This window comes from Pagrus pagrus (assembly GCF_965226575.1).
Source record: "Pagrus pagrus genome assembly, chromosome: 6".
NCBI classification, from domain to species: domain Eukaryota; kingdom Metazoa; phylum Chordata; class Actinopteri; order Spariformes; family Sparidae; genus Pagrus; species Pagrus pagrus.
Window position 1 is genome coordinate 13,449,681 of NC_140190.1, and position 27,689 is coordinate 13,477,369.

Genomic DNA, 27,689 nt, shown 5'->3' on the forward strand with positions numbered 1-27,689 from the left:
TATGTTAGATAATTTAAAATGGAATTTATTGGTATTTTACATTTTAAATACACAATGTAACAAATTTAGAAAGTCTAATGCGTTATTTGTTTTTTTTGGTGTTGTAAAACTATTTACAAAAAGTATTTTCAAGTTTGATAGAAACTGTACAGTCGTCTGTCCACAGGGGGGGGTCAGATAAGTGGGGTGAAGGCAAGAGAGGTGGTGTGAAAGTGAACTAGGAGGTTGCGGCAACATCAGTGAAGATAACATTTAGGTCAAAACATCTTCTCTTCATTCATTGAGTTCCATAAATGGCTCCCCAACTTAAAGAAACAAACAAACAAACCAAAAGTGGAACCCCAACTGTGGAGATCATTGACCACGCAATTTCCCAATGTTTTGCATAGAAAACCACAAACGAGAAGAAACAACCAAAATCATCTTTGGACATCCTAAGCCTTCTTCATCTTGCCCGTGTGAGTGCTGCCGTTCTCGTGGTGAGTCGAGCTGTTGGTGGCTCCGTGGGTGATGCCGTTCTCGTGGTGTTTGCCGTTGGTGTAGACAGCTGCGCCGTTCTGACACTGCTTATTGTCCTGTCTGGGCAACCGCTTGCCCTTCACGTAAGCCTGGACCCAGAAGTTAGAGAAGAGCACGAAGAAGAAGGTTCCATAAATCCAGATGAGGTGGCAGAAGATGGGGTACTGGTAGTCGCAGCTGTCCAAGAAATAATACTGGGTAGCGTGGAGGGAAACCAGGACAAACTGGATCTGTTGGGAGGAAATTGAAAGTTAGCCAAGCACTTACTATAAATACAGTAAATGTAGAGGAATTCGTCTTGGTGTCTTTGGGGCAGAGACATTAACTTGGCATTTGAAAATAAAAACTGCTGACAGGAGTAGAGTAGCTTCAGACACTGAGCCACACCTGAAATGAATTAATTCATGGTACAGCATACTGTCCTGGTACTGATCCCTGAAGTAAGGGTGGGCGATCTGATGATTTTAGATCAATCTTGAAGGTGCCCACAGTTTACTTTTATGGCAAATTGTAGAGATCAGCGTCCTGATCCAAGTCCTATTACTCATGTGTCTGAACTTCACATAACCTTATTGACCAAGGTTGGGCTGACTGTGAAGTTGGGTTGCATCAGGCCGGTAAGGAGAATCTTCTCAGATGTTCCTCTCTCTAATCTCAAACCCGTACACACTACAAGGCTAAAAAAAAATGGTGCATTACACAACACAGGATATTATGAAGATTATCGAACAGGGGTTGGAGGAGGTTTTATTATTTGTCAACAGCAGTATGCTAGATAATGTTAGGCTCAAGGGCTAGGGTTGTTTACCGTTGCTTGGCAACACCATCAGCTGCTCTGGGATCTCTCTCTCACTAGCTATTGTGACAGTACTGATGTAATGACAATTGCGGTCGTCCAGATTTTGAATCTTAGATATCAAACCGATTTGATATTCATCTGGGGGGCCCCTGATGAGTTTACAGCACTTCAGGAGATTTAGGACTGGATCGCTAAACCCCTCACATTGACAGATAATCTGGACCGACCCTCTGACCGACCAAGCTCTCTGACCAGATTTCTCCTCTATTGTCGAGTAGTCTGAGCTCGGCTTAACAGATGTGCTACACAAACAGTCTACAGGGTGTTTCAAAATGTAAAAAACGATCACATTCATTGTGATCGTTTGAATGGGATTAAATAAATCAGCATATCGATGTTTTTGGCAAGATTGCCCAAAACTAGTCTGAAGCCTACAATGAGCATCATTAATGATGAAACAAAACACCATAGAAGAAGTACACGGTGTATTTACCAGCTGAATGGCAGTCATGTATTTCTTCCACCACAAAAACTTTTGGAAGCGTGGTCCAGCAGCAGAAAGGCCGTAGTAGAAGTACATGATGATATGGACGCCAGAGTTCACCATGGCATGGAAAGATCCCATTCCACCTGCATTAATAATCACAAATTAGATCAGGCTCGCTCAGATGAGTGCAACCACAGAATAACATAAGTCAATAAATATATAAATAAATGAATGAATGAATGAATAATTATCAAGAAGGTAGAGGCCTAGAGACTATATGCAGAGACGCTTGGTTAATCATTGACTTATGACTTAACAGAAGACAGTACTTTACAGGTAGCAAGCAGACACCAAAAGGCAGACGTCGCTGCTGATTGTACAGGGTCAACGGGTACAATATTGATTTGCAGGATAGTACAGAGTCAACGGGTACAGTAATGTACAGTAATGATGCTATACTACACCACCTGCTATACATCCTGCTCCATTAATCATTATAGATCTCGTCGATTGATTTGACTTCATGTAGACTCACCAGGAGCAAAGGAAATTCCCCACCACCAGGTCCAGGGCATGAAGGAGTGGTGGAAGATGTGTAGGAAGGTGATCTGGCCGTGCTTTTTCCTCAACACGAAGAAGATCTGATGGAAAAAAGATATTGATGATAAGTTAAAACCACAAAGTTTTCGTGAGCAAAATTAAAACAAAGGTCGTTAGGTAAAGTTGACTGAACTTACTGTGTCCATGAGCTCAATAATCTTGGAGAACCAGAACAGCCAGGCTACTCGGACCATCTGGTGAGGAGAATAAAAACTTGAGTTGACAGGAAGCTGTGCTTTAAGTTGACAACAGGTGCACTGGCATCAAACACTAATATGACTTCATATTAATTAAAGGGGCTTACTCGTAGTGCTTGAGGACTGTCAGACGTATCAACTGCATCGCATCTCCAGGTATACGTCGTGGCCCAACCAGACATCAAGAACTAAATAACAGAAAAATGGGATTTACTTAGGGACTGACTGTATTTGAGCTTGCAATCAGATAAATACAAAAAAGTTGTCCTTACTGGTGTAAGTTCAACCAAAGCTACGTAAAAATCATTATAAAATGTTGTACATTTTGTTACAAGATTTCAAATAACGTCTTACTTCATAGACGATGAATATTGACAGTGCCACTAGCGTGAAGTTGTAGACTATCATGGCTTCTTTTAGCTGGAAGGGCTTTCGATTGGCCATTATTCGAGGTCCGAGGTAAAGTACAAAGAACAGGTAGCACACCAAAGTTGCAGACATGTAAGCAGGACTCTTCATAAGTGGATAATCATTCAGCCGAGGATCTAGAGGAAAAAAGGGAAAGACAAAACCACATAAAAAAAGAGAAACAAATATATATGAAATGATGTTTTTGCATTCAGCTGGATAAATCCCTTACCAAACCCCGCCAAGAGGTAGTCGTAGATATCCACGGCATGCGAGCCAATCTCCTGGATCCTTTGAAGCACGTTCGCCATCTTGTATTGTTGTTACCCAATTATCTGCGAAAAACCCAACAAGCTCACTGTTAGTTTTGACTCACCAAAGCCAAACACAGCAGCAATCCTTACAGCACTACCATGACAGTAATTCAAATTCAAGAACACAATATTTTGGCAAGTTTCATGTAAAAAAATAAATTTAAAAAAATGAACATCTGGGACACAGCTACTGAATCCAGATGTAGTTTTCCTGGATGTGTAAAAGTTGTTCACATGCACCAGTCTCCTCCATCCCCCAAGAGTCAGAGTCATAAAAATCGTTTTTAAACCATCTTTTCCAGAGACATGAAAAATTAAAAATAGTTTTCTCCTTCTGAATGGATTACATGCAATGATAAAAAACACATGTCTCATTCATTCCTCAGTTGTTCCTGGTGAACACCCGTGACCAATAAATGCCTTCAAGGAAGACCATTTTCTGACATCTACTTACTCAGCAGGACTGAAATGCAATTACTGGGACAGAGCAGCTTATCCCTCACCAAACAAACACTCCCAACAAGAGAAAATCCCAGGATGCTTTGCCCCGGCTCCAACCACTCATCAGACATGGCCTGATAATAGAGAGGAGGTGCTACTGAGAACTGGGTGGGCATCCCTCATTCCACATTAAGGCGGCTCTCCACTGGCTGTTTGGGTATTGGGTCTTAACTTCTTGCATGACTCCTGCATGCAATGCTAAAATGAACTCAACTGAGAGATCACCGAACTAAAGGCAAACATTGATTTAAGCTCCTTAAACCAACAGCAAGTGTTCATTTTGATGTGGCAACAACCACATTTAATCAAAAAAATGTCCATGCAAGCGAATCAGTTCAATTACAAATAGGTTCAGCCGATCAATGTGCCACAACATGAGTTGGGTGCACAGGAATGTTACAAAGGTTTTCAAACCTGCGTATTTCTCCGCTGACAAAAGGCTTATCATATCAAGTGCAAACTGTAAAGTGTGTTCACAAAGTTAGAGACATGCAGGGTGCGGTCACCTCTCGCTGCGGTTGACCCAGAGGGAGCCATTGTTTGATGCACAATCTACAATGCACTGAGTTTTCACTGCCTTAGGACTCAACAACAGCCCTCCTTAAGCCAATATAATTAAAGGCTAATAACTTCATGCTGTGGAATGAAGGGCAGTGAGCGGAGATCATGCAGGTGCTGCTCAGGAAAAAAAGCGACAAGGAATGCGGTGCAAAGACATTTCAACTATTAAATGGTGTCCTCTCATCACAGGATGCCGAGGAGGAAACGAAGCTTGCAATTCAGGAAATCAGATATGGGACGCCGACTCACAGAATTATTATAAAACACGTCATCTTACATTATTACGCAAAAAAAAATAAAAGTGACACAATGATATCAAGTCAAGCCCTTTCTGCACAATCCAAATCAGCTGATTCAAAACACAGCAGCCCTCGATCTGCTTGGGTTAGTGCATTACAGTAATTAGGCCAAAGGTAAAACAGATGATATCTCACAAGCTGTCTTCCTTTAGTAGATACCGCCTGCAGTTAGTTCAACACAGCATTCTTCTTCCAGTTGTACACACAAAGCAGCGTCAGCACTACAGTATCTTTCTGGCTCGTCTTCTTGATAAGTCTCCAGATGATAAAGTCCAGCGTTCCATACCAATCTGTGACGGCTGCCCTTGGACTGACGTCAACCTGAAAACTTTTGACTGGAGGGTTGTCTTCATTCAGGCGTCAGTGTTATCACCAACGGTACAAATGGTGGTGTCATATAACAGATCAGATACATGACATTTCAGAAAACTCTTACGCATAAATCTGTGGTTGTTTTTGAATCGCTGATGAGGCATTGGGACAGGTGCTTCACATTTCAACAAGAGTATCATCATGTCTGTGGTGTAGAGTCTGTCCTTTTCTGAGGAGAAATTCTCAACAGTTAAATCACTCAGACCATGTTTAAGTCAGTGGTAATAGTGTTTGCGTCTTTGAAACACAGTGACTTTGAATTGTGTGGCAGTTTGACCGCCTCACATGGATCAAATTGAATTTGTATTGGTAATGCACTAGATTTCAATAGTTTAGTGCAAGTTTGTATACACATGAAAGAGCTACTTTGAGCTCAATCAAATTGTGTTGCATATGATTGTGTTTCATAATCCTAAGGTTAAATATGTAGGATTTGCTTTTTAAATCTCCCTACGACTACTGTGTGAACATGCAACATGTGACTGGCTTGAGAGTGATTTTTTTTAAAGGAATCCTGGCCAATAAAAAAAATGACTGTTCGAGTCAGGGGGAAAGTCTTATGATCATGACAACACTGAGAAGTAAAAGGAAAGATTATGTCTGTATCCTAAGTCCCAGATGAAGATAGAAGTTCAAAGAAAAATGAAAAAGAAACTACTGAACGTGCCCACAGCTGGCAAAGACCATTTGATGAGAACGACTAACAGCAATGTCCGTACCTCACTGCTCTTCTGTTGCATCTAGTCATCAATGAGCTCCAACCCTAATGACATCCCCGCTAATGAAAGGCTTGTATCATCTTGGATTTTGGACCGGTTGTACAAATGATAACTCAATTGTTCAACGGTCATTGTTGTTCAGCTACAATCAGCAATACTGGTAGCAATTCCACAAGAGGACAGGAACTTTCTCATAACTGTGTGAGCCAGGGCTCCATAAAGTGTCTGCTGTGTTATTCCCATGACTGAGCCAAGCAATTTAGCTGCAGACACATGACCACCGGTCTACCTTTTAAACAATGACTTCTGTCCTCTCTCTCAAGAGAAATGTTTAACAGCCCAGAACCTAATCAATCCATTTTTGTCACCAAACTAAAATCAAGTTGTTTAAATTAGTTCTACACACTTTTACCACTTCTGTATATCCCACCATAACCACTGTTCAACAAGGAGGTGGCTGGTTTACATCTGCCAATGACATATATTAAGTACAGTGGAAAGACAGGGGGAACATTTCCTGAGAGCCGTGTCAATGAATCACATGGATGGAAAAAAGGAGCACACGCTCATGAGGTAGGAGTTAATGATGAACAAAATGTACCAAGAGACCAAAAAAAAAACATCAGAGGGACAGCCAGAGACCCATTAGTCAAACACAATAAAGTATGTTATAAAAGGACTTTTCAAACAGGAACAGCCTGAGATCCTCAAAGGTTAAAAAGAAAAGAAACCTTTCCTGTGGAAAAAATGAACAAACCCAAACCCCCCCACCCCCTGTTGGCACACTCCACACACAAGTTAGTACACCTCCAACATGACATTGAGCAACTTACCTTGCTGAGACTTGAATTTTCCTCTTTACGCCAATTTGGATTCCTCTTTTACAGCGCGGCAAAACTTCTCTGTAATCTATAGGAGCAGACGGGCGGGCGGCGGCAGCAGCAGCAGCAAAAAGAGAAAAACAGCAGCAGAGCAGGGAGAGAAAGAGAGAGAGAAAGAGAGAGATGGGGTAAGAGAATGAGAAAGTAAACTGACAAAGTGTGACTGGTACAGCAGTCTTCCAAGTCCCCACCCTCCCTGACTCACACAGTGGATGAATAACTAGCTCACAGAAAGAGAGGGAGGGAAGAGCCAGATAGAGAGAGAGAGAGAGAGAGAGAGAGAGAGAGAGAGAGAGAGAGAGCACTGTGTGAGTGAGCCATACAACACAGAGTACAACCAGAGTGTGAGTGAGATGGCCCCTATTTAAACCCACACTACAAAACTCGAGAAAAAAATGTGCCATTTTGTGGCCGACGCCCTGACTTTGACGAGTCGGAGAGTCCCCCCCACCCCCCTTTACTCTCAAGTTTACACCCACTGAAACACACACACAGATAGATGTACACTGGAGTCGGCCTGTAAGTTTTCTCTCAGGGGTGGGCCGATAATATTATTCACAGGCAGCGGGCGAGAAATCAGTGGAGACTCTGTTATCATGAAGGGGGCTATTGTTATGCCTTTATTGGCTCTCTACCCGACCAACACCCATTAAGCAGAACTAGCGTCCATTTCTCTCTCAGTGTTGAGAGACAATCAATATCATGGCTAGAATACCATTTCTTTTCAACTTTTGTAGCGATTCTTTCCCATGTTTCTCTTTTTTTTTTTATCATCTTCTACGTCAGCTAGTACACCTAAGCACACATGTCCGACTTACCGGCAACCACATGGTATGTCACCGGATAAAAAGTGAGTATATCCAAGCGAGGAAGTATCATAAAATCAGGTCATAAAGCCTCTGTTTACTCAAGGTTGGATGGTAATGGGAGACAAAAACAATTGCTGTCTAGAGGGAAGACATGACTCATACGTTAATGCTTAAAGTTCTTCCAAGCGTGTGGTGTGAGGAGGGTTCGCTCTCCCTGATAGGAATCACTTTACTCTGATCTCGCTGCCACACCCAGCTGCTCCAAGGAGCAACAAAATTATTAATACAAACTGATTGTTATAATTTCATTATGGAACATTTTAATCCTTCAGCAGCAGATAAATAACCACTACAGGGAGAAATGCATGGGGAAATCCTGTTGTTTCATTCATTATTCCTTCACATTTTAGCCATTAATGTGGTCTGTTAGACTGCACATAACTTGTAATCAATCTACAAGGCTGGATTCACTCCTCATAGCTTGCAAAGCCAGATCATGCTCAAAATGTTGCTTTGTAAGGCTTATGAGTACCATGAAAACAGTAATTAAGCATATTGTCCATTGTCAACTGTAAATGCCCTCTTCAGCGTAGCCATTTGATTGGCAGGGCTGGTTTTACCTCATTCTGTCTCTGTGGGACGATGGTGGGTGGATGGGGTAGTGTCGGCAGCACACCTATTAAGCCCCGCCTCCAAATACCGAAAAACACCTGACAAGAAAACAGATCATCGCTCGCTGCTGTAGTTGCTGACAAAGCCATTTCAAACATGATAGTCATCTTGTTCATCTCGTCCTGTGAAACCAACACCCCTCTTCATCTCGCAAAATAAGCAAATGTCACAAAGAAAGATGCGGAAATGCCAACTATGGTTGTTTACGATGGTGGTTATTTTATATATGACACAGCTATCTTATGAAAAGTGCCCTTGTTCAGACCAGTGAAAGAGAACCCATCCAACAAAAACAAATCATAAGCACTCACCCTACTTAAGCAGAAGTTAATTATTTGTTTAGTGTTTAACACAATAAACACAAAATAAAATTCATCAAGTGGACAATGAATGACTGACATTAACGTAGTAGTCCCCCTCGTGACTGTGACTGTAACTTTTTCTTAAACTCATCATGTGCCTGCTTCAGAATGGGGGAAAAAGTGGAAGCGACAACTTTTAAAAATAAGTCATTTGGCTTTGTGGAGGACATATCGCAACATTCAGTGGTTTAAAAGTCAAGAGAGAAAAACGATGGAGGCCCTTATCGGTCAAAGTTCAAACAAGTTATTGCTCAGTTATCCCATGATGACGAAATCAATTTTATTTGTTTTCTCGAGATCATGAGTTTATTATGTCGTTATCGTGGAACAACAAAGATAAAGCGATATTTTATCGTGAGAAAACGACTTCATCAGATTCATAAGAGTGGACCATTACATATACACGCTCTGTGGGGTTGGTTTAGGAGTTTCAAAGCAAACCATATGAAACTTTTTATAAACTTCTGCCATGAATGTTTGTGAGTCTGTGACAGATATAATAACAGTTAGGGGTGGAACTGTTCACAAAATCCACAGTTCAGTTCATATCACATTTTTTTTAACACGCCTAATAATCCACCATTTACAGTACTTAAAAAAATGAGTTATTATCAAGGACATGTCATGTACTCATGCAAAAAGTTAAAGGATGAGGCAGTTTGACATTAGGCGCAGCGAGAGGGGAGACATTGCTGACTTCAACCTGCTTCTCATGTATTTGGCAAAAAAAGTTTTGCAACAGATTCTAGCTAAGAACATAAGCAACACATGTTGCACAGTGTTTGCACACAGTCGCAGTTTTACCCACCACTTTCTTACTGCCATCATCATAGGTAGCACTGCATCCAAAATGCTTCCACACAGCAGACTGAAACGATGCTGCTGGGACATCCTCTAAGTCTGGGCCTCCTTTGTTTTTGCCGCTTGCCATTTCCACAACTGACTTGCTGCACTCGACACTCCACCCCTCCGCCAAATGAAAAAAAAAAAAAACTTCACCGGGCTAATGGCACAAGGCTCATGTTGCGCATGTCCTGAACTGAACATAAAAATGCTTTGATTGTTCATCCTGTGTGTAGAGACAGGGCAGAATGAATCAATAGTCTAACATACACTGATCCAAAAGCCGATGTGTTATTGCCCAGTAGGCTACAACTCTTGTTGGCCCAGGGAAAAGAAACCTGCTACTACTAACTATTAACCTTTAATATGCAGATTATAGACTAGAATACACATTACACAGAGTGACTACACATCTAGAAGTTCATCTTGAAATGCATGAGAGCTACATCAAATCAAAGTCTACTGGGTTGGAACTGAATATATTAATTCTAGGCTATTGATAATCTGGTAACCGTATAAACGCTAATGGATGATCCATTCACTTAGAATGGATCATCCATTGGCATTGTAAATGTAGGAGTGTGCGCAGATGTATTATAGCAGTGAGCACAAGTCTAAGAACATTTCCACCAGCATATCGCACGCTACTGTCAGGAGTCTGACTTTACTGGCAACGTCTTATCAATGTACAGATCTCAGGTCAAGCAATGCAGTTTGAGAAACATGTACAACGATAAGCAAGAAGATGATAAGGTCTGAAAAGTCAGATCGTATAGTCGAGGCACTGCTGTCCGAGGTACGAAAGGACCAGTGAAAATTGGCAGATGTATTTTAACTTACTGGTGGCTCAGTCAGGAGTAGTAATGTTTTGTCAGGTTAAATTTACAGAGCACAGGAAATATTCATTTCAGTCTCGTCCTGTACTGTCAGCTTACAAACAAATCAGCAGAGTCCTGAATGGCAGCGATCTGAAAATTGAGTTAATGCCAAATTGAAACAGATTACATCGGTTAACGAATACTAGTCTCAGATGGAAAAACAATGAACACACATTCCAATCAAGACAGCAGGATAATAAACTGACTCAAGAGAGAACAAAGGCATTAGTCAGTGCATGCTCCACGGCCCCTCAGGGGATGGTAAAGTTACTTGGGGCCCAGGTGTTCTCAGTCCAGATATGACTGACTTAAATGTCTCTCGAGACAACAAAAAGAGATAAAAATGAGGTGTATTCAAACATAGGTTGCTCTCATTCCAAGCTGGTTACAAATCTCTCTCATCCAAACTGGTTCTGTCCTCTTGTCACTCTAAACATCTTGATACTACCTGGTACTCATTCATTGTATTTTGTCCTTGTGAAAACACTGAACAACTGTTTCAAATCCATCACAATCCTCACTTTGATAACCATATTTGAGTGATGCCTGTCAAATATGTAGAAATAGAAAAAAAAGGCCAATGCATCATTTAAAACTTAAATATTTGTAACTCCCTTGAAAATCCAGTATTGAGTCTAATTTGAAGTCTTTACAACAGTCAGTCAGACACATTTAGATGCACACATTTAACTATGTTAAAGTTGACAAAATACTGAATTTATAAATAAAATAAAAAAACTCCCTCCCCACTGTTAATGGACCCTTCAATAACAAACAGATGACAATAACAAACTTTCTTAACAAGAAATGTCTTTGGATAAACTCTGTATCTCTTCTGCATTATTGTATTTTGCTGTATCTGCATATATAAACACACACTGGTTGGTGACAGTGCAAGTTGCATCATCAAAACTCTTTGATTCTCTGCTCATCCAAAACAAATGCATCTCTTCAGACAGTGACTGCACATGGATCATTGATGTGAATGTGCCCATTGGTTTCTAGCCATGGATGGCAGATTTGTGGTATGATAAAGACAAATACCAGCAGATTAATGATAAACAAACTGAGCACAATGCATTAATTGTATTACAGATATTATTATTCAAACAAACTTCAGGAAAGAAATGCTTAAGTTGTAGTTACTGTTACCCCCCTGCACAGGAATGTTGCTGGACTTGCCTCAGGGCTGACATGTTAACAACATCTTCCCTTCATTGTGTTTGTGTGTGAGGGCAGGTGTGTGTGTGTGTGTGTGTGCAGGTGGCGGGCGGGGGAGTAGTTTCACCCCTACCTGCAAGCATTTAGACAAGGTCGTTCAACACTGGTCTCATTCACGCCACTCCCCCCTTCCCTCCCTGTCCCTGTCTGCAGGTCTGACCCACCAGCGACTCAGATTTCTGGAACTTTCCACGGACAACAATAGTGGAAGGTGCCCTTATGAATGAGCTCTAGCTGAGGTAGATTGCGCAGAAACAACTGCAGGTGCACAAAGCATAAGGGAAAGTGAGTTTGCAGGGTGCCATCGTTCAGTCTTCGTCGACACTGAGGCGTAAATTATTGAGCTTTAAGTGACATTGCTGCTGTTAGGTATGACATGATGTTGCGAATGATTAAGTTGGTGTGGGTCCCTGCTACACCAGTATAACAACAACTTAACAAGATTATCAGATGATCACAGGATAATTGATTAGGCACTACTGCTGAAAGTAATGTCAGTCAAAGTTGAACCAGGAACCCGTTCTGTAAACTGTGATGGTGTTCCCAACTGACAGGGTAGTAATTGTAGAGTTCAACTTTTGTTTCTTCTTTCAAATACCTTTGGCTATCCTGGGGCAAATTACCTCTTTGTAAAGCTGTGGCTGCACTCAAGAGCCAATGTGGGGCAACGGCAAAGAATGTGAGAAAATGTGCAAGTTCAGACGGGAGCCTTATGCAAAGCGTCCTGCCAGTTGAGTCATTTTCCAAACAGGTCCTTGCAGAACTTTACTTACTAGCACCTAGTGGCCAGTGAAGGGGATTTCCTTTACTTCTGTAAAAATGTACCACCCCAACCCCCACTCAAGGGTGTGATCGTGCATGTGTCTAACAGGAGAGAGCACGCTAAAACTCATCAACAAAACAACTTCAGACTTGATCGATGGGCCAAGGGTAAAAAAAGGACCTGGTAGACAAGTCAGGATTACGCAAGCCGTAACCACGACTGGAATGACACTATGTCTGTCAAGAATACCTAACGTGTTACTGTGTCAGGAACTTCCACTTCATAAGTGTCACACTGAGAGGGAAAACAATTGCTACTTGCACCAATGACTCCTGCACGGTTGAATCAATTTGCAATTTTAATACCTGTAACAATCTGACCTTTGGTCTACTTTAAAAAAAAAAAAACTGATGATGCCAAACAAAAACTAATCTGTAAATGTACTTTACTGTCTGTGAAATCTCTTCAAATGTAAAATCATAACATAACCCATCAAGAAAAGTCGGTTAAAGGCCGGAGAGCAAACACAAATAAGTCACTGAAAAATGAAAACACACCTGAAGCTGAAGCCACTTTTTCAGGCATGCTGGTCAAAATACAGCCAGTCACCTCCGAGAGCCATCGTGACAAACATTACATTAATATATACTAACATAATATAAACTGGCTTCATGAACTCATTTTACTTCTTATTCTTGTACTGTCATGAGCAAGTTAGCCATTTAGTATGTTAGTAAGTTACGTATGCCCCAGTACTGTATCGAACATCCATCCATTGTCTGAAACAACTTATCCTTTTCAGGGTCGCGGGGGGGCTGGAGCCGATCCCAGCTGACAGCCCTATATGTCAGCCCTGACATGACAGGGCTGACATATAGGGACAAACACCCATTCACGCACACATTCACACCTACGGACAATTTAGAGTAACCCATTAACCTAGCTTTAAAAAAGAATGCATGTTTAACCTACAACTCAACATTTAGTAACACAATATTTAACAGCGTGTGAGAAATCATTGGTAGTCTCACTTCTCTGGTTCATTATTTAATTAAATGTGTGTTCTGACATACACACTTCAGCTCAGTGCAGAGATTGTCCTTGGGTAAACTGTATTTGGTGTAATCATAACCTTACTTGAACTACATTTAACTGTTACAGCCACTACAAGGCAGCGTCAAAGGGTAAACTCACAGCGAAGCAAATCCTATAGTGTGAAGAACCGCTGCTGCACCGGTTCACGTGGGTTCAAGCATGTTGAAATTCTGGCCACACCCCGAATCAATGTCATCACAGCGTCTCTGTTTTTAACAAGAGGAACCATGGACCAGTGGTACTTCCTCTGGACATGTCTGTCAACCAAAAGGCTGTCAGCGGGGGGTTGGGTGAGTTTGAAAGTTGCACATGACAAGATTTATACTGTGCGAAAATGACGGTGGCTGAAACTAAAAAAGTAACATACACACAACAGCATCCTTAAATTATCCCTTGTTGTCATTCACAACATATTTTCAAAAATGAAATGCTGAATGTCTGGTATGATGGCTTCTCCACCCACAGGAAGACACAAACATGAAAGCATTAAAGGGGAACTTCTACAGCCCGACTGAGATAATAATGCAGAAAAAGAAATGTCATTTTAGACAATAGGGTTTATTGCTCAACTGTCATATATCCTGCTTCTGCTATGTAACATTGTGACAAGTGTTATATAACAACATCTGAAGGATCATTGCAAAAACATCTCTGTATATCAGCTGATATATCAATATCAGAATGTTTTACTCCAATGTCGATATCAGTTAAAAAACAAAACAAATCAAGCGTCGGTCAGGCTCTAGTAGGTCCATTATTTTTCATCTTGGTCCAAATTGTTTTAGGGATCTACTGTAATGGGAACAACACTTTTTCAAACTGGTCCAGTATTGAGTGTTTCCATAGTGTGTGACATACTTATGTAAAGTGTCAGATCCTCTTTGTTTAACCAGAAAAAGCAGCTATATTGCTCGCACCAAAGCCACCAGACTCCACTTGCAGAAACAGTAATTTTATCATTGTACAACACACTTCTTCCAGACTCAACAGAAAGAAAATAAAACTCACTAAAACCATCTTGGCTCATCTTTCCACTGTTCAAACAATCGCCAACTTTAACTAAGATGATGTGTGATGATGACTGTCTAATAACATGCCGAAATAAATAAATAAATAAATAAATAAATAAACTCTGATTTAGTCAATATTCATGTGTAACCTACAAATTGCAGAAGCTGCAATTCTGTTGATTAAAGGTCAAATGTATGACAAAACTGCATTATAATGCATTATAAAGTACTGTGGTGCTGCAGAGATGCCCTGTGATGTGACAATATTGGGAGAGGAGCGAGAGGGAGGCCAGACATCGGAGAAGCAGCGGGGGGTAAAAGCTTGGAGAGACCAAATATTTTCACATAAACAAAGTGAATTAAGGGTTTATGTCGAACAAACCACCAGTGGTTGTCCCTAAAAGTCTTAGACACAAAAAAATGGGGAAAAACACAGAAGCTGTCCTTTAATTATCAGCATGCAAGCACTTGAGTCAACAGTTCAAATTGCTTCAACAGTAACCTCACCCTGCCATTTGGAGCAAATAGCCTGCAGACTTACATGTGTCACTTAAAGCAGCTTCTATTCATTAACATGTGGGAAACATTCATGATGCATTAACCTATATAAATAAGTATATCACAAAACTTTTCTCTGGGATCATTTTTAAAAATCTTAATCATAGTAACTTTTAACTGATTTACTGACCGCCAAAAAGCTAATGAGGCCCCGGGTCTACTGCAGCAAAGCTTCACAGTTGTACAGTTTGCCAGGGGGAACACTGCTGAAGACTGAAGCCAGGGCTGTAAACTGTCAAAGTTATCAATGACACTATTGACGCAGGGCACGACCAACCAGTGCACGTCACTACAGCTGCTCAGTAACCAACAGCAGAAGACTGTTTAACCGTGTTATATGTAACTGCTGCATAAACACACCAGGCCCAGCCTGCAAACGTCCCGAGGAGAAGCCTGGTTTAAAAATGGGTCCATGTCATTTCCACTGGATTATCAGCTCTGCCCTTGCCTTAGATGCAAGTCCTTAGAGTGTTTACACTGGCAGCTGATGAAGTGATAACAACATGCAACGCTGGAGCGTTAACGGTCACAATGCTGCTGTAGTGTTTACATTACTATCACAAATACACCTGGGCGGTTGACCTTGAGGCCCTTTGTCTCCATCACCCAGGCGTTGGTTACAGTCAATGTTTACATATCTACAGAGTTAGTGATCCATAAGGTACCTTAGGAGACCATCATCTGACAAGGACAGCATCAATGAGGGCGGGCACACACAAGACACTCAACAAACAAGAGATTCATGTAGAGAAAAACTCTGCTGTGGTGAAACATATTTAGCATTTTCCACTAAGGTATCATACTTTGTAAATTGTCCGCTTTATTTAAACAGTTTCAAATGCATTTTGGAAAACGCATTTATAATGAATTTTTTTCAGATCTGCAACAATTCTGCATTCTGCATTTTTTCTGTGCATTCTGCACAATTATAGTAGATTTTTCACAGAAGAAGTAAATTAAAATGACGATGCAACTTTTGCTGGGGTCTGTAACAAACAAGTGTTTTCACTTTTACGTTTGGAGAACATGATTTGTAGGCCGAGGCATCCCTGTAGCACCACATTGCTTCATTTATGATGGCATGTTGTGACACATTTACAACATTTCACAATGCAGCTCCTGCAACATGAGAATTACGTGACACCATTTACAATAATGCTGTACCCTTGGCCACAATCTCACCGACCCCTTCAATGACCTCCTTGTAGTGCAGGTTCTCTGCCTTTTCTCAGCAAGTATATTTTTAATAAAACACTGTTTTACTATCTTGTACTTGACTGACTGTATCTCATGACTAGATGAAGTTCAAGAACACCTATAGTAGGGCTCCACAGTAGCTCAGTTGGTAGAGCATGTGACCTACATACCGAGGCTGTGGCCTCGCTCCAGTGGCCCAGGGTTCGATGCCGACCTGTGGCCATGTCTGCACGTCATTCCCCCTCTCTCTAATCCCATTTCTTGTCATCTCTCAAAGCTGTCCTTCAACACGAGCCATGACACAGACACAGGCTGACAACAACCACAGGTACTTGTTTGTAAACACACAAACAGACTACCATAAAGATAACATCTGTCTGATAAAAAACACAAATGCACAACCTTGAGCTACAAAGAGCTCAAGGTGAGTCAGTGAGCAGTTATAACGGTTGTCTCGCAGGTAAAACATGTTGCTTTGTGTCCACTGGGCTGAAACCTCATCTGCTATAATCCAATGCCTACATGTTAATGACGTATGAGTCTCCAACAAACAGATGGCCGTCAACGTTACATTCAAAGTGCAGTGCAACATAAAGCCCAGTGAGCAGGAGGAAGTCCGGCCGCCTGTGAGCTCATTGTCCGCAGCACAGGAGCCACCAACAGCCCAAATACCTGAGCTCATTAGTATTCAAGGTAAACCTGCAGCCACACGTTCTCAACTGGGTACGACAGCATGAGGTCAGAGGTGACGCGCGCTAAAAAATACCAAACATGTTATTACAAAATTATATAAAGTTGTTGTTTTTAGTCTCCGCGTGAGATATTCACGTTTTAAGGGCCAACGAATTGAACAAACTGGACGAACATAATTTAAACATGACGTTAGCGCAGACAGACCCCCACACCCCCCACCACAAAGAGAATTTAAAAAATAAATTAATTTTAAAAAAATAAACGCACCGGAAATCAACTCAAATATCACTGAGCCGACGTTTGGGTGATTAACGGCGTCGTAAAGTGTGAAGTAGGAGCTGAAACAAACCTGCAGAGACTGTCGAAAAGCGAGATGATAATGTCGCCGAACTCGTGTCTGAAGTCGAGCTCAGCTTCCTCTTCCTTTCCGCTCAAGTCTTCCTCCTGACCCAGCCCTGCCGTGCAGCTGGAAAAAGGTGGAGTCATGTCTACACTGCTGTGTGCTGGTCGCCTAATATGGACGTAATCGACTGACTGTATCAAATATCAAAAGACAAACACCACAAATCCAGAGCGGGTAGAGGTGCAGCTTGTTTCACAGCAGACTCAGCTGTTAATTTGAAAGTGAGTTTACCTCTGAGGGGAGTGGACCTGTCTGACCTCTGGACTGATGTAGGTTTGTACAGTCTCAGGGTCAAATGAACACTGATATCTTCTCCAGAAAAGTGATGTTGGTGGGCTTTTAGGTTTGTTTATGTCATGAGAGGGATTAAAGGTGCACTATGTGACTTTTTTTAGTAGCAGTTTTGTTTATATGGTCCCATATTCTTAACTACGACTATGATCTTGTCATTCTCTGGCCACCATAGCTCAAAATACAGGCTTATTTTGCCTTGATTATCAACAATAATGTTAATATTTAGCTTTAAGCTTGTATCAAGACCTCCGTCTGTTTTTCTGGTGCGATCCATTGCAAGTCAGATCTCAGAATTTTAGATTCGGCATCTGCTCAGAAAAATATGGACGCTTGCTGCAAATGGCTTGTAACCTCAAAGACTCTCAAAGACTTCTATTGAGCACAGATCAACTGAATGGAAGTGAAATTGTATTGACTGCATATTTCACAAACAAGCACTATATGATGTAAAAATGGATGAAGAGGTAAAAAGTAATTGTTCACTATGTGTGCCGCTGTTCTGCTGTGATGACATTTGTGTTTATGACTTGGAAATCCGACTTTGATGACTGTTTCATTGCACTTTTCCGTGTCAGAGGTCGTGTTTTTGGGGGTTCCAAGTACAGTGGAGCGCACCATTTGTTCTCATGCCACCATAACTGAAAACACAGAGTTGTTCTACTCTGTTTGTAAACAAAAACGTAAACTTTTAGCTTCAGAGTGCATTAAAACTAATGTGAGCCCATGCAATCTGTTATCCTTATATCAACAACTCTGTCTGTTACAGGCCTGTAAAAAAAGTTGCATAATGCACCTTTAATACACGCACTAAAAGTCCACAGTTTCCATTTTGATCTTTGGTGTAAACAGAGGAAAGAGGACACAGAGCATGATATAAAAGTGACATCATTCACAGAAACACTGTTGTCATTCAGGGTTCAGATGAATGAATGACAGAATCTCTTCCTCACTAAAGATATGAGTCTGCTGGCACATGTCAAACAGCAGCAGTAAGATGTTTTAGTGCTTTTCTCTGATGGTGCCTGAGGCCTGATGGAGAACTTTTAAACCAGAAAGGACAACTCCTCCTACACCATCAGTAATCTGTGTCGAGTTGAAGGCCAGTTGTGGACACAGAAAAGACATCAATTCTCTATATAGGAATGCAGACAAAAGTTGAATGGACAGCAAAATATGAGTTTAAAAACTGGACCTTTTAACTGTGCAAACACGTTTTGCATTTTATTGTTAAGATGCAAAATGATACTAAGACCCCAAGTTCTCTTGATTGACTAAATTCCTGCACAAAGTGTCACTTTGCCTGTCCGGCTCAGATTACAGAGAAATAATATAATAATAATAATAATAATAATAATGATAATAATAATAATAATAATAATAATAAATTTGGCACCACTTTGTGAAGCCCTGGCTTGGAAAGTGTCTGATCTCTTATACTGGTCAAACCTAAAATGACTTTAAAATATAAAAAGGCCTACAAAATATGTCTTTTTCTAATCTGACTCTTATTTAGATTAGATACTGAGAGTAGCAGCGTTGTCATTGTTCAGTACAAGGGTGTTATACCACTTCCTGCTTTGACTCTTCCTGTGGTATCTGTGCTGCTGGCTCAAGAGCTGAAAGCGACACTCAGCCTTGTTTAGGTAAGTAATGATGGAGTACTGTGCGGACGAGGGAGATCAAAGATGAAGAAGTGCTCGACTTGTTTCACTTCCTCCCGTGTCACATTTTTGAGTGACGACATTAACTGTCATAACAGAACTAGAGCAGAGGCCAGCAGCAGTGCTTCACCCATTGTTTCCTGTTTGTGTCATCACAGTAACCCAAGTGGACTCCTGCTAACATTCAGTAGTGCAGTCTTCCACCTACCCTCAAGCTACTTTCTTTATATACTCTGCACTATACAAACATGTTATGCTAAATCGATTAGCGCTAAACAATATTCAGTCAGCTTTTAAATCAAATCCACCACCATGAAGGCCAAATTTGTTTTTTATTTCTACACAATTATTTTGTCTCATTGTGCACATTATTTTTTACACTTGTAATATATTCAAATAATTAAATAATTAAATCACTGAATATACTGTATAGAGAGTCATAACACAGCACTCATAGCAACAGCCATGGTGACCCCAAGTGGATGTTCTGGATCACTGCAACTCATGACTACTTTCTTCTCTTCAGGTGTGTTTTTTAATTTAAGTTTCCAGTGAGCACTGAAAAGTTTAAAGGTGGAGATGCAAACATGAATTAATATGACACTCAACACAATATACATTGATGTGCACATTCAAAGTTCCAAAGTGTTTTACATGTTTGAACCAAGATTAAAACATTTCAGGTCTGAAAAGGCAAATGACACAACACAAATTCAAATTCAAATTCAAATGAAATACCTATATGATATAGATAAAAACAACTACGGTGAGACATGCTGGAAATTAAACAGTGTGCTAGCATTAATAAAAAGCAGACACGTGACTAAAGTAATTCCCAAGCAAGTTTCAAGTCATTTTTGTCTTGGTCAAGTCAAGTCGAGTTCTTATAGTTAAGGCAAGTCAAGTCACTCCTCCACCACAAGATGCTGCAATCTTACCTGCAGTATCTGGTCTTATTTGTTTATTAGGACTGAATAAGACTGGAGAAAAGACGAGATATTACCTGTCTAGTAATGATATTATTGGCCAATTTACAATTAATGGAATTTGTATTATAATTATTGATAAACTTATTGATCAAACTTTCTTTCAAATCTTTATAAAAGCTTATTAATTTCTTATATTATTCGCTATCTTCTCAATCCCATCACTTTTAAACAGAAAAAACAACAACAGAAAACACAGACAAATCATCCATGTCCAAGTTGAGTCTCAAGTCATTTATTTTCTGTCAAATCAAGTTTCAGGAGAGTGAAGAAAGTGTTGCTTACTCTGGCTCCATACGCTCTTTTCTTTTATTAGATAACGTTCTGGTCCTTAGGCCTTCTTCAAGATCAAGACATATGTTGTCTAGTCTACTGTCAGCGATCAGGACCTCTTTAAAGCCCTTGGTGTGCGTTACCTTTATATGATAAATCAAGTTTCAAGCCATCAAAACAGTCGAAACTCAAGTCCACATCTCTGATGAATAGTAATATATAGTTTTGATAAGTGATTTAAAGTATGTCACTGACTCTGAAGCCTCAGATCTTCAAGCAGGGGGTTCCAGAGCCGAGGGGCCCAGGCTGCTAAAAGCCTGATCACCTTTAGCCTTGAGTCTGAGGTTAGGTTCGGCCAGCAGAGTCCTGCCCGAAGGAAGTGGCTTGAGGGGGAGCCGATATCCAGTAGGATAGCGCGGAGCTAAACCATGAGGTGCTTGCATGTATAAAAGCACATATAGAAAACACCTTCCTCGCACATATTTTGCTCTTAATAATAAAATGAACATATACATGTTGAAGTATCCTTGAGCAAGATACTGAACCCCAAAATTGCTCCTGATGCGCAGTTGGCACCTTGTGTGGCAGCCTCTGCCATCAGAGGGCCCTGCGATGAGCTGGCGACTCGTCCAGGGGTGTACCCTGGCCTTCGCCCATTGAAAACTGGGATTGGCTCCAATAAGCCCCGCAACGCCCTGAAAGGGGGGATAGAGTGGCAACATCCCCACAACCCTCACGGATAAGCGGTAGAAAATGAGATGAGATGAGATGAGATATACTGTAGAGCAATAACTTTTCTACATGTCTCATAAAGGAGGCACACACAATCTAATTCCTTGCAAATAATATATGTTCCAACCTCCAGTACAATGTGTGTTAAATCCAGTGAGTGTAACATCTGGAATCAGAATTCTTCCAATTAAGCAACATAACCTTTTGTGACAAAGGTTGGGGAGCAATACAATCTCATTTGTATCTCCGTGGTATACCTGCAGCCCCACAGGAGGACCACAGTAAGGGGATCTCATGGCCTCAAATCAAATACTTGGCTGCTGCAGTTCAATTAGAAACATTGGAAATGTTTATGTATCATGGTTAGATGATTTAGATTATCCTGTTGCAGCAAATATAAACACTAAATCTTAAAATTAGCCGTCCTTCTTTAGATTGAGACTTTATCTCATCCTGTGTCTTACAGTTTTACTCACAAAAATGAGACAGCTTCTTTTTTTTCAGTTTGGGTGGCATTACACAGCAGTGTAACAGACACCCTCATCATTTTAGTGACACCCATTCACCTTCGACACAAAGGGGACAGTCAGGGCAGCTCTCATGAGAATACTCAACTCCCCAAGGGCACCAGGAAACAGACAGTTTCAGTCCAACATGCCTTGTTTGTTCATAATCTGAAGAGCACTTTCTCTATTTAAGGGTATGCTCTGAGTTCAACGACAATATCTCAAAAAGGCCAAGAATTTAAATGATATGTTATTGAGACTTCACACAAAAAAAGAGCGGCATAGACTGCCAAGCATCCAGAAATATTTGTGGGATCATTCTGCTCCTTCTGTCCTATATATGTGGCTTGAGAGGAGGGGTTGTTTTCTCAGGACCTTTACCAGAGGGCCGGGCTTGGGTGGGACAAGAGGGCTGGCTGCTCTGCCTGCAGGATGAGAAGAAGAAAGGGGGAAAAAAACGGAGAAGAGGGAGGGCTGAGTGGGGGTTTGGAAAGGCCTTTTCCAGCCCGTCTACTCTTTCAATTTATAGGTCCTCCACACACACACCCACGTACAGGCACAGACGCACAGCAGAGACAAAGTCAGGATGTGACATCATCCACAGGAAGAGAAGCCAAACAACTTTTTCTCCTTTTTCTGTGTTGTCTGTGCTGCTGAGAGAAGTTGGAGCCTCTCGGTCTGTTCGTGGCTGGCAGAGAAGGAGAGGATCCAGAGGAGCTAGAGGGGGCAGAGCAGCTGGATCTGTCCTCCGCAGGGAGTTTGAGGTTGAAGGGGTCCGGCGCCTGAATCCTCCCTGAACTACCCAGGACTTGCCACCACATTCCAGTCCCTTCGCTGCAGGATTTCAGCCAGGTACAGTGCAGATAGCTTCTTTTTTTTTCTCCTGTTCCCTAATCTCTTGTCTTGTCTTCCTTTGTTTCTGAGTACTGAGATTTGCAGTGCTTTTTTCTTTCTGTGTGTCCAGTCCAGGACGTTTGTAGGTCTTCAGTGTCAGGGGGCAAATTCCACAACCTATGAAAGTATGTAGGACAGAGCGTGATCAGACATGCTTCAGTCTGAGGCTGTTGAGGCATGCAGTGAGACGTAAAGTGAACAAAATTGAAGTCACACTGTCCCACATGCTGTCACTTCTTTACTTACAAGCCATTATTGTATTCAGTGAAAAAAAAAAGTGTGTCCAAGTTTAATGTTTGTCTGAAGCTGTGTGTCTCTGATACCAGGACTGAATCAAACTCTGTGACTATACAAGCCTTCCTCAGAAGCCCCTTTGTTATGGACACATCCAGAGCTATCTCATGACCACGTATTCATGGTCCCCCAGTGGTGAGCTTTGAAATGAGATCAGGCAGTCTGTGAAAGCTGGTGGAAACAAAAAGTACCCTTCTCATGTATCAAATGCTGTTGAATCAGCTGTAAATTCATAAGAGGGAACAGCAAAACTATAAGCTTCACAGACATGTGAGGAAGTCAACAAAAGTTCACGACAAACGCCTGAATCGGTGCTCGTTCTGGATGATAATGCAGAGACAGAAACTTCTGCTAATTTGAGTCAACGACCACAGGAAATCCAGTCCGGCAGTTTAAAATTGGACACAAATGCGGATATAGTGTCATATTGCAACCACAGTCCCCAATGTGACTGACTGCAGTGTCACATCTTTGGAAGCCACATAATGTATGCAACAGTTATGAATGGAAGCACACAACTCAGTGGAGTTTTACGAGTGTGATACAATGAAGTGTAACCCTATCAGTTATGTGACGCACATGGACTTTATCCCTAATAAACTGCCCGCCTCATTTTCCTATAATTACAATTCATGACCTCGCTGAATTAACATTTGGGGAGGTCATGCTCTTGATCAGTGTGTTTTGTCTGCCAGATAGTTAATAGCAATCAGGGAAAACAAAAACCTCCCTCAATAACACGTGGTTGCAGACATGTGACTCGAATCATAAGTCTTAAGCAAGTAATTTTATGTCCCAGCTTGCGTCAAGTCAAGTCCAGTCCTTAATTAAAGCAAGTCACTCTGCAGTCTTACCAGCAAAAGGCAAGTACATGTCTGATAATGATATTATTGGGCAATTTCTCTAACCTGGATTTGTCCGAGCTGTTTGTAAACACATCAGAAAGATAGTTGATTGTTGAGTCTCATTCCCATGATGTCAAATACTGACATTTTAGGTTGGTAGAGTTGTAAATAATCGATTATAGAGCATTGCTGTCAAATGCATTAAAACTAGAGTAATGAGCCTGTTTTGAAAATGTAAGGACTAGAAAATCATTTACTGCACACCTCTGCTAACCATCTTAAAAAATATGACGATGGATTGAATTTGTATTTTGATGATTAATAATAAGTGAAATAAATGTAATCAAACCAAAACGAAACAGTCTAACAAATCGTCTAACCAGTGACTCGAGTCCACATCTCTGATTGGTCGTGTCTCATGACTCATTTCCCAGAAAAGGGAACTGACGATCTGTGTTTTTCATCAGTTGCCACAGTCAGTGTTTTTACACCAAACTTAGTTGTCATAGAGTTTATTTTCATACCCAGATGTTCTGAATGAGAGTCACAGTGCTGCATCCAAGCAAAGCTGGTATTGTACGGTGGACATTTTCTAATCCTTTGTATGTTGCAACATGCTTTTATGTTCTTAATTATGCTCGACTACTGGCATGAATTTGACCACAACTGGCTGAAACCTTTGCTAATCAGCGGGTACTGCTGAAAGTCTTGTGATACGGTCATCTGGTCACATTGTGCAACAATGGGACATTTGGAATGAGGTCACTGGTGTCAATAGTTATCGGAGCCATGCAGTTTTCTGTGCATTGTGGCTCTGTACTTTGTGTTTTATATTGCATCTGAATATCTGACAATAATATATATGGTTTTGTAGTTATACTTTTGATGTTTTGGTCATGTGCAATTTTTGGTCATTCTGGCCTAATGCAGTGGATTGACAGGAAAGGAATATCCCTCATCTTCTCTTGTTCTGCTTCACAGAAACTTCCCGCCATCTGCAGAACAAGACCTCCCTGCAATCTTTACATGACAGACGCTGACCCCCTCTGACCTGCTTTCCGAGCTGCTGCCATCCCTCAGGAAGGTCACACTTTATCCAACTCAAAACTAACTATTATTCCGGAGGGCTTATTCTCCCCTTATCTCAGGGGAAACGACTGAGCCGATGGCGTTGTGTCTTGGACAAGTGTTCAGCAAAGATAAAACATTCAGACCCAGGAAGCGGTTTGAGCCGGGCACCCAGCGCTTTGAACTCTACAAGAAGGCCCAGGCCTCGCTCAAGTCCGGCTTGGACCTGAGGAAAGTGGTCCAGCTGCCGGAGGGAGAGAACATCAGCGACTGGATTGCTGTTCATGTGGTGGATTTCTTTAACAGGATCAACTTGATCTACGGCACAATGAGCGAGTTCTGCACCGAGCGCTCATGTCCCATCATGTCCGGGGGGCTGAGGTACGAGTACAGGTGGCAGGACGGTGACGACTACAAGAAACCCACCAAGCTGCCTGCTCTCAAGTACATGAACCTGCTGATGGACTGGATCGAGTCGCTCATTAATAATGAAGACATCTTCCCCACCAGAGTAGGTGTGTAAGGAGTCTGCTAATGAAGGCGCCTGCAGACTATTATTGAGTGTGTAACTTAAAACATGATTGATTGTTGCCTGCGCTGATGTTGTGCCTCATCAATGCTGAAGCGCTGTTCCCCTTCATTAACATCTCCAATGGGATGATAAAGTTCAAGCGGAGGTTAATTAAACGATGAGGTTGGCATTTCGATGAGATTGAAGGGGGGTGACTGCTGTGTTATTTTATCTCAGCACCGGATTTGACAATCAAATTTATTAGAGATGAGGATTTCATGCATAATGTGAGTGAGTCCCTTGAACTAATCTGAGGTCTGATCCGTATATTTAGCATAATTTTCCTCTTTCCTTCTACAGTCTATAGACATGCAGGTCAGGTGAAATAAAACTCTAAATTTCCCATAGGTGTGGTTTTGTCAATGTGTGAGCCTGTGATAGATTGGCAATTTGTCCAGGGTGTTTCCCTGCCTTTTGCCTACTGTGTCCATAATTCCCTAGGGCCCCGAACATGACTACAAAGAGACAGAGTAATCATAAGTGGAACAATGTGCTCTATTATGGGGGCTCCCAACCTTTTTTGTCTAGCGTACCCCCACAGGCCTCTCAGATGGGCTTAAGTGCCCATTAATACTGTGCCCCTTCAAGGATAGTTTTTCACTTCTGCGTGAAAACACTGGCTCTGGTAGCTTCCTGACACCTCAATCAACACAAGAGTCATCATGAAACTGGCAATGTTTTGTCGATGCCTGGTTTCTTTGCTTTTCATGCAGAAACCTTTGTCACTTCATGTGAGAAGAAGTTCTCAGAAGGGCTTGGGAAAATAGCATTTTGACTGTAAAACATACCAACATTTGAATTGTCAGATTTGAATACATAAGGAACAATACCAAGAGCCTAAAAAGGAAGAAGGAGTCATTACGTCACCGAGTCTTGCTTCGATGCCAGAATGTGGTGACAGCTGTATTGAAGTTGATGGGAGATGCATAGACAGATAGTCAGGGAATTTTATCAGATATTTGGCCAATCTGTGAATAAATTCTCTACAAAACAATTTCTTCACCAATGTGTTCCTAAAGGTGTCTGATAACACATATAAAAAGATTTAAATTCAACTCCTCGAGGAAAATCTGTGAGAACTGCTGAAAGTTGGGGTACCTGGAACCTTATCTTCAGCAGCTTGTGAGGGGTCAAACTAGGGGTTTTTCATGATTCTGAATTGATTGCAGCTATTTGTTTTGCACCAAAACCACTCCTTTGTGGAAATACGGCCACACCCACTTTGATGGGAGCCGGACACACAGCTCCAATAGTTGCAGCCTTTGAAGAGAAGTTTGAAGAAACTTTCGAAAGACTTGCAGAGGGAGGAAGAACATCTGCACTCTGGGTACACTACCACTACAAGGTCGATGTCATCAAGATCTTCATCAATACTGAATGGATTACAGACTACAACGGGCACCTGTCCTGAATTGTTACCAGGATGCTGGACATCTTTTCAGCTGCAGGGCATCATCAATACGCCAAGGGCTCACAGCTGTGTTGTCAACTGATGAAGCAACTTGAAACTTCACCTGGTTACAAGGAGACCTTCAAAAGTTTCACTGTCCACAGGAACCACGTTGTCCATCACTCTTGCCATGATTGGTCTGGCAGCTGGTGTGACATCTGTATTGAGCAAACACTGATGTAGGCGGCCTAGTCAGAAGTGTGTTGAGCAGAGGGAGAATGAGAAATATTGATTCGGGCCACAAGTGCTGGGACCAGACCCTCAACCAATTCTCCGATGTCAACCAGCAAATGGAGGAAGGTGTCAAGAAACATGGTCCTTTCCACAAAGACCTTGGCAAAACACGGATGAAGCGAGACGCTGGGAGGACAAACAGTGGTGTCAACTATGGAGGTGAAGTTCAAGGTACAAGGTCATTGACTAGGAGATTTACCTAAACTTACTCAGGTTGTTCCACCGACTGAAAATCTTCGCCCAATGGGATATGACAGTCGAGACAAGCTTAGAGTATGAGCTGACTCCCTTCCCTTCGTGCTTTTAAATGTACATGTAAATGTAGGCGTGGCTGGTTTTCCCCACCAAAGAGTGATTTTGGTACAAACCAAATGGTTGCAATCAATTCAGAATACTGAAAAAGCCTAGTCTGACTCCTCACAAGATACTTAAGACAAAGGTAAACACTTGTAATTTTTCCCGGATAAGGTTCCAGGTACTCCAACTTTCAGCAGCTCTCACAGATTTTCCTCTGGGAGTTGTATGTGTTAGACACCTTTAGGAGCACATTGGTGAAGAAATTGTTTGGTAAGGAATTTACCTACGACTACAGAGTAGCTTAACGACTGATTTGTTTTTATCAACGCGTTGTTCGTCTCTCGATTATGTTTGGGAAAGGCTCCTGTTCGCAGTGTAATTGCAGTCTCAGCAATATTTTGTTGGACCTGCCCCACTCGGACA

At 41.5% G+C, this 27,689-nt stretch overlaps 2 protein-coding genes across 3 annotated transcripts in view; one reads left to right on the forward strand and one right to left on the reverse strand.

The window, feature by feature from the left end:
* On the reverse strand, positions 1-17,194 carry elovl1b (ELOVL fatty acid elongase 1b). Of its 2 annotated transcripts, XM_084354268.1 has the most exons (9): positions 17,108-17,194; positions 6,610-6,685; positions 3,243-3,345; positions 2,957-3,147; positions 2,710-2,790; positions 2,543-2,599; positions 2,341-2,446; positions 1,812-1,948; positions 1-749 (listed from the first exon to the last, which is right to left on the reverse strand). In XM_084354268.1, exons 3-9 carry the CDS (start codon positions 3,319-3,321, stop codon positions 435-437), a joined length of 966 nt encoding a protein of 321 aa, XP_084210394.1. In that variant the 5' UTR covers positions 3,322-3,345; positions 6,610-6,685; positions 17,108-17,194; the 3' UTR covers positions 1-434. The 2 variants fall into 2 exon arrangements, with proteins under 2 accessions (XP_084210394.1, XP_084210393.1); XM_084354267.1 differs by lacking the exon at positions 17,108-17,194 and having other exon boundaries at positions 6,610-6,841.
* The window catches only part of mob3c (MOB kinase activator 3C), a 13,178-nt gene continuing 2,631 nt past the window's right edge, over positions 17,143-27,689 (forward strand). Inside the window, exons 1-3 of the mRNA XM_084354269.1 lie at positions 17,143-17,234; positions 22,277-22,465; positions 24,628-25,229. Of these exons, the coding sequence (XP_084210395.1) occupies positions 24,812-25,229 (418 nt within the window). The 5' untranslated portion in view covers positions 17,143-17,234; positions 22,277-22,465; positions 24,628-24,811. The remainder of the gene's footprint in view (positions 17,235-22,276; positions 22,466-24,627; positions 25,230-27,689) is intronic.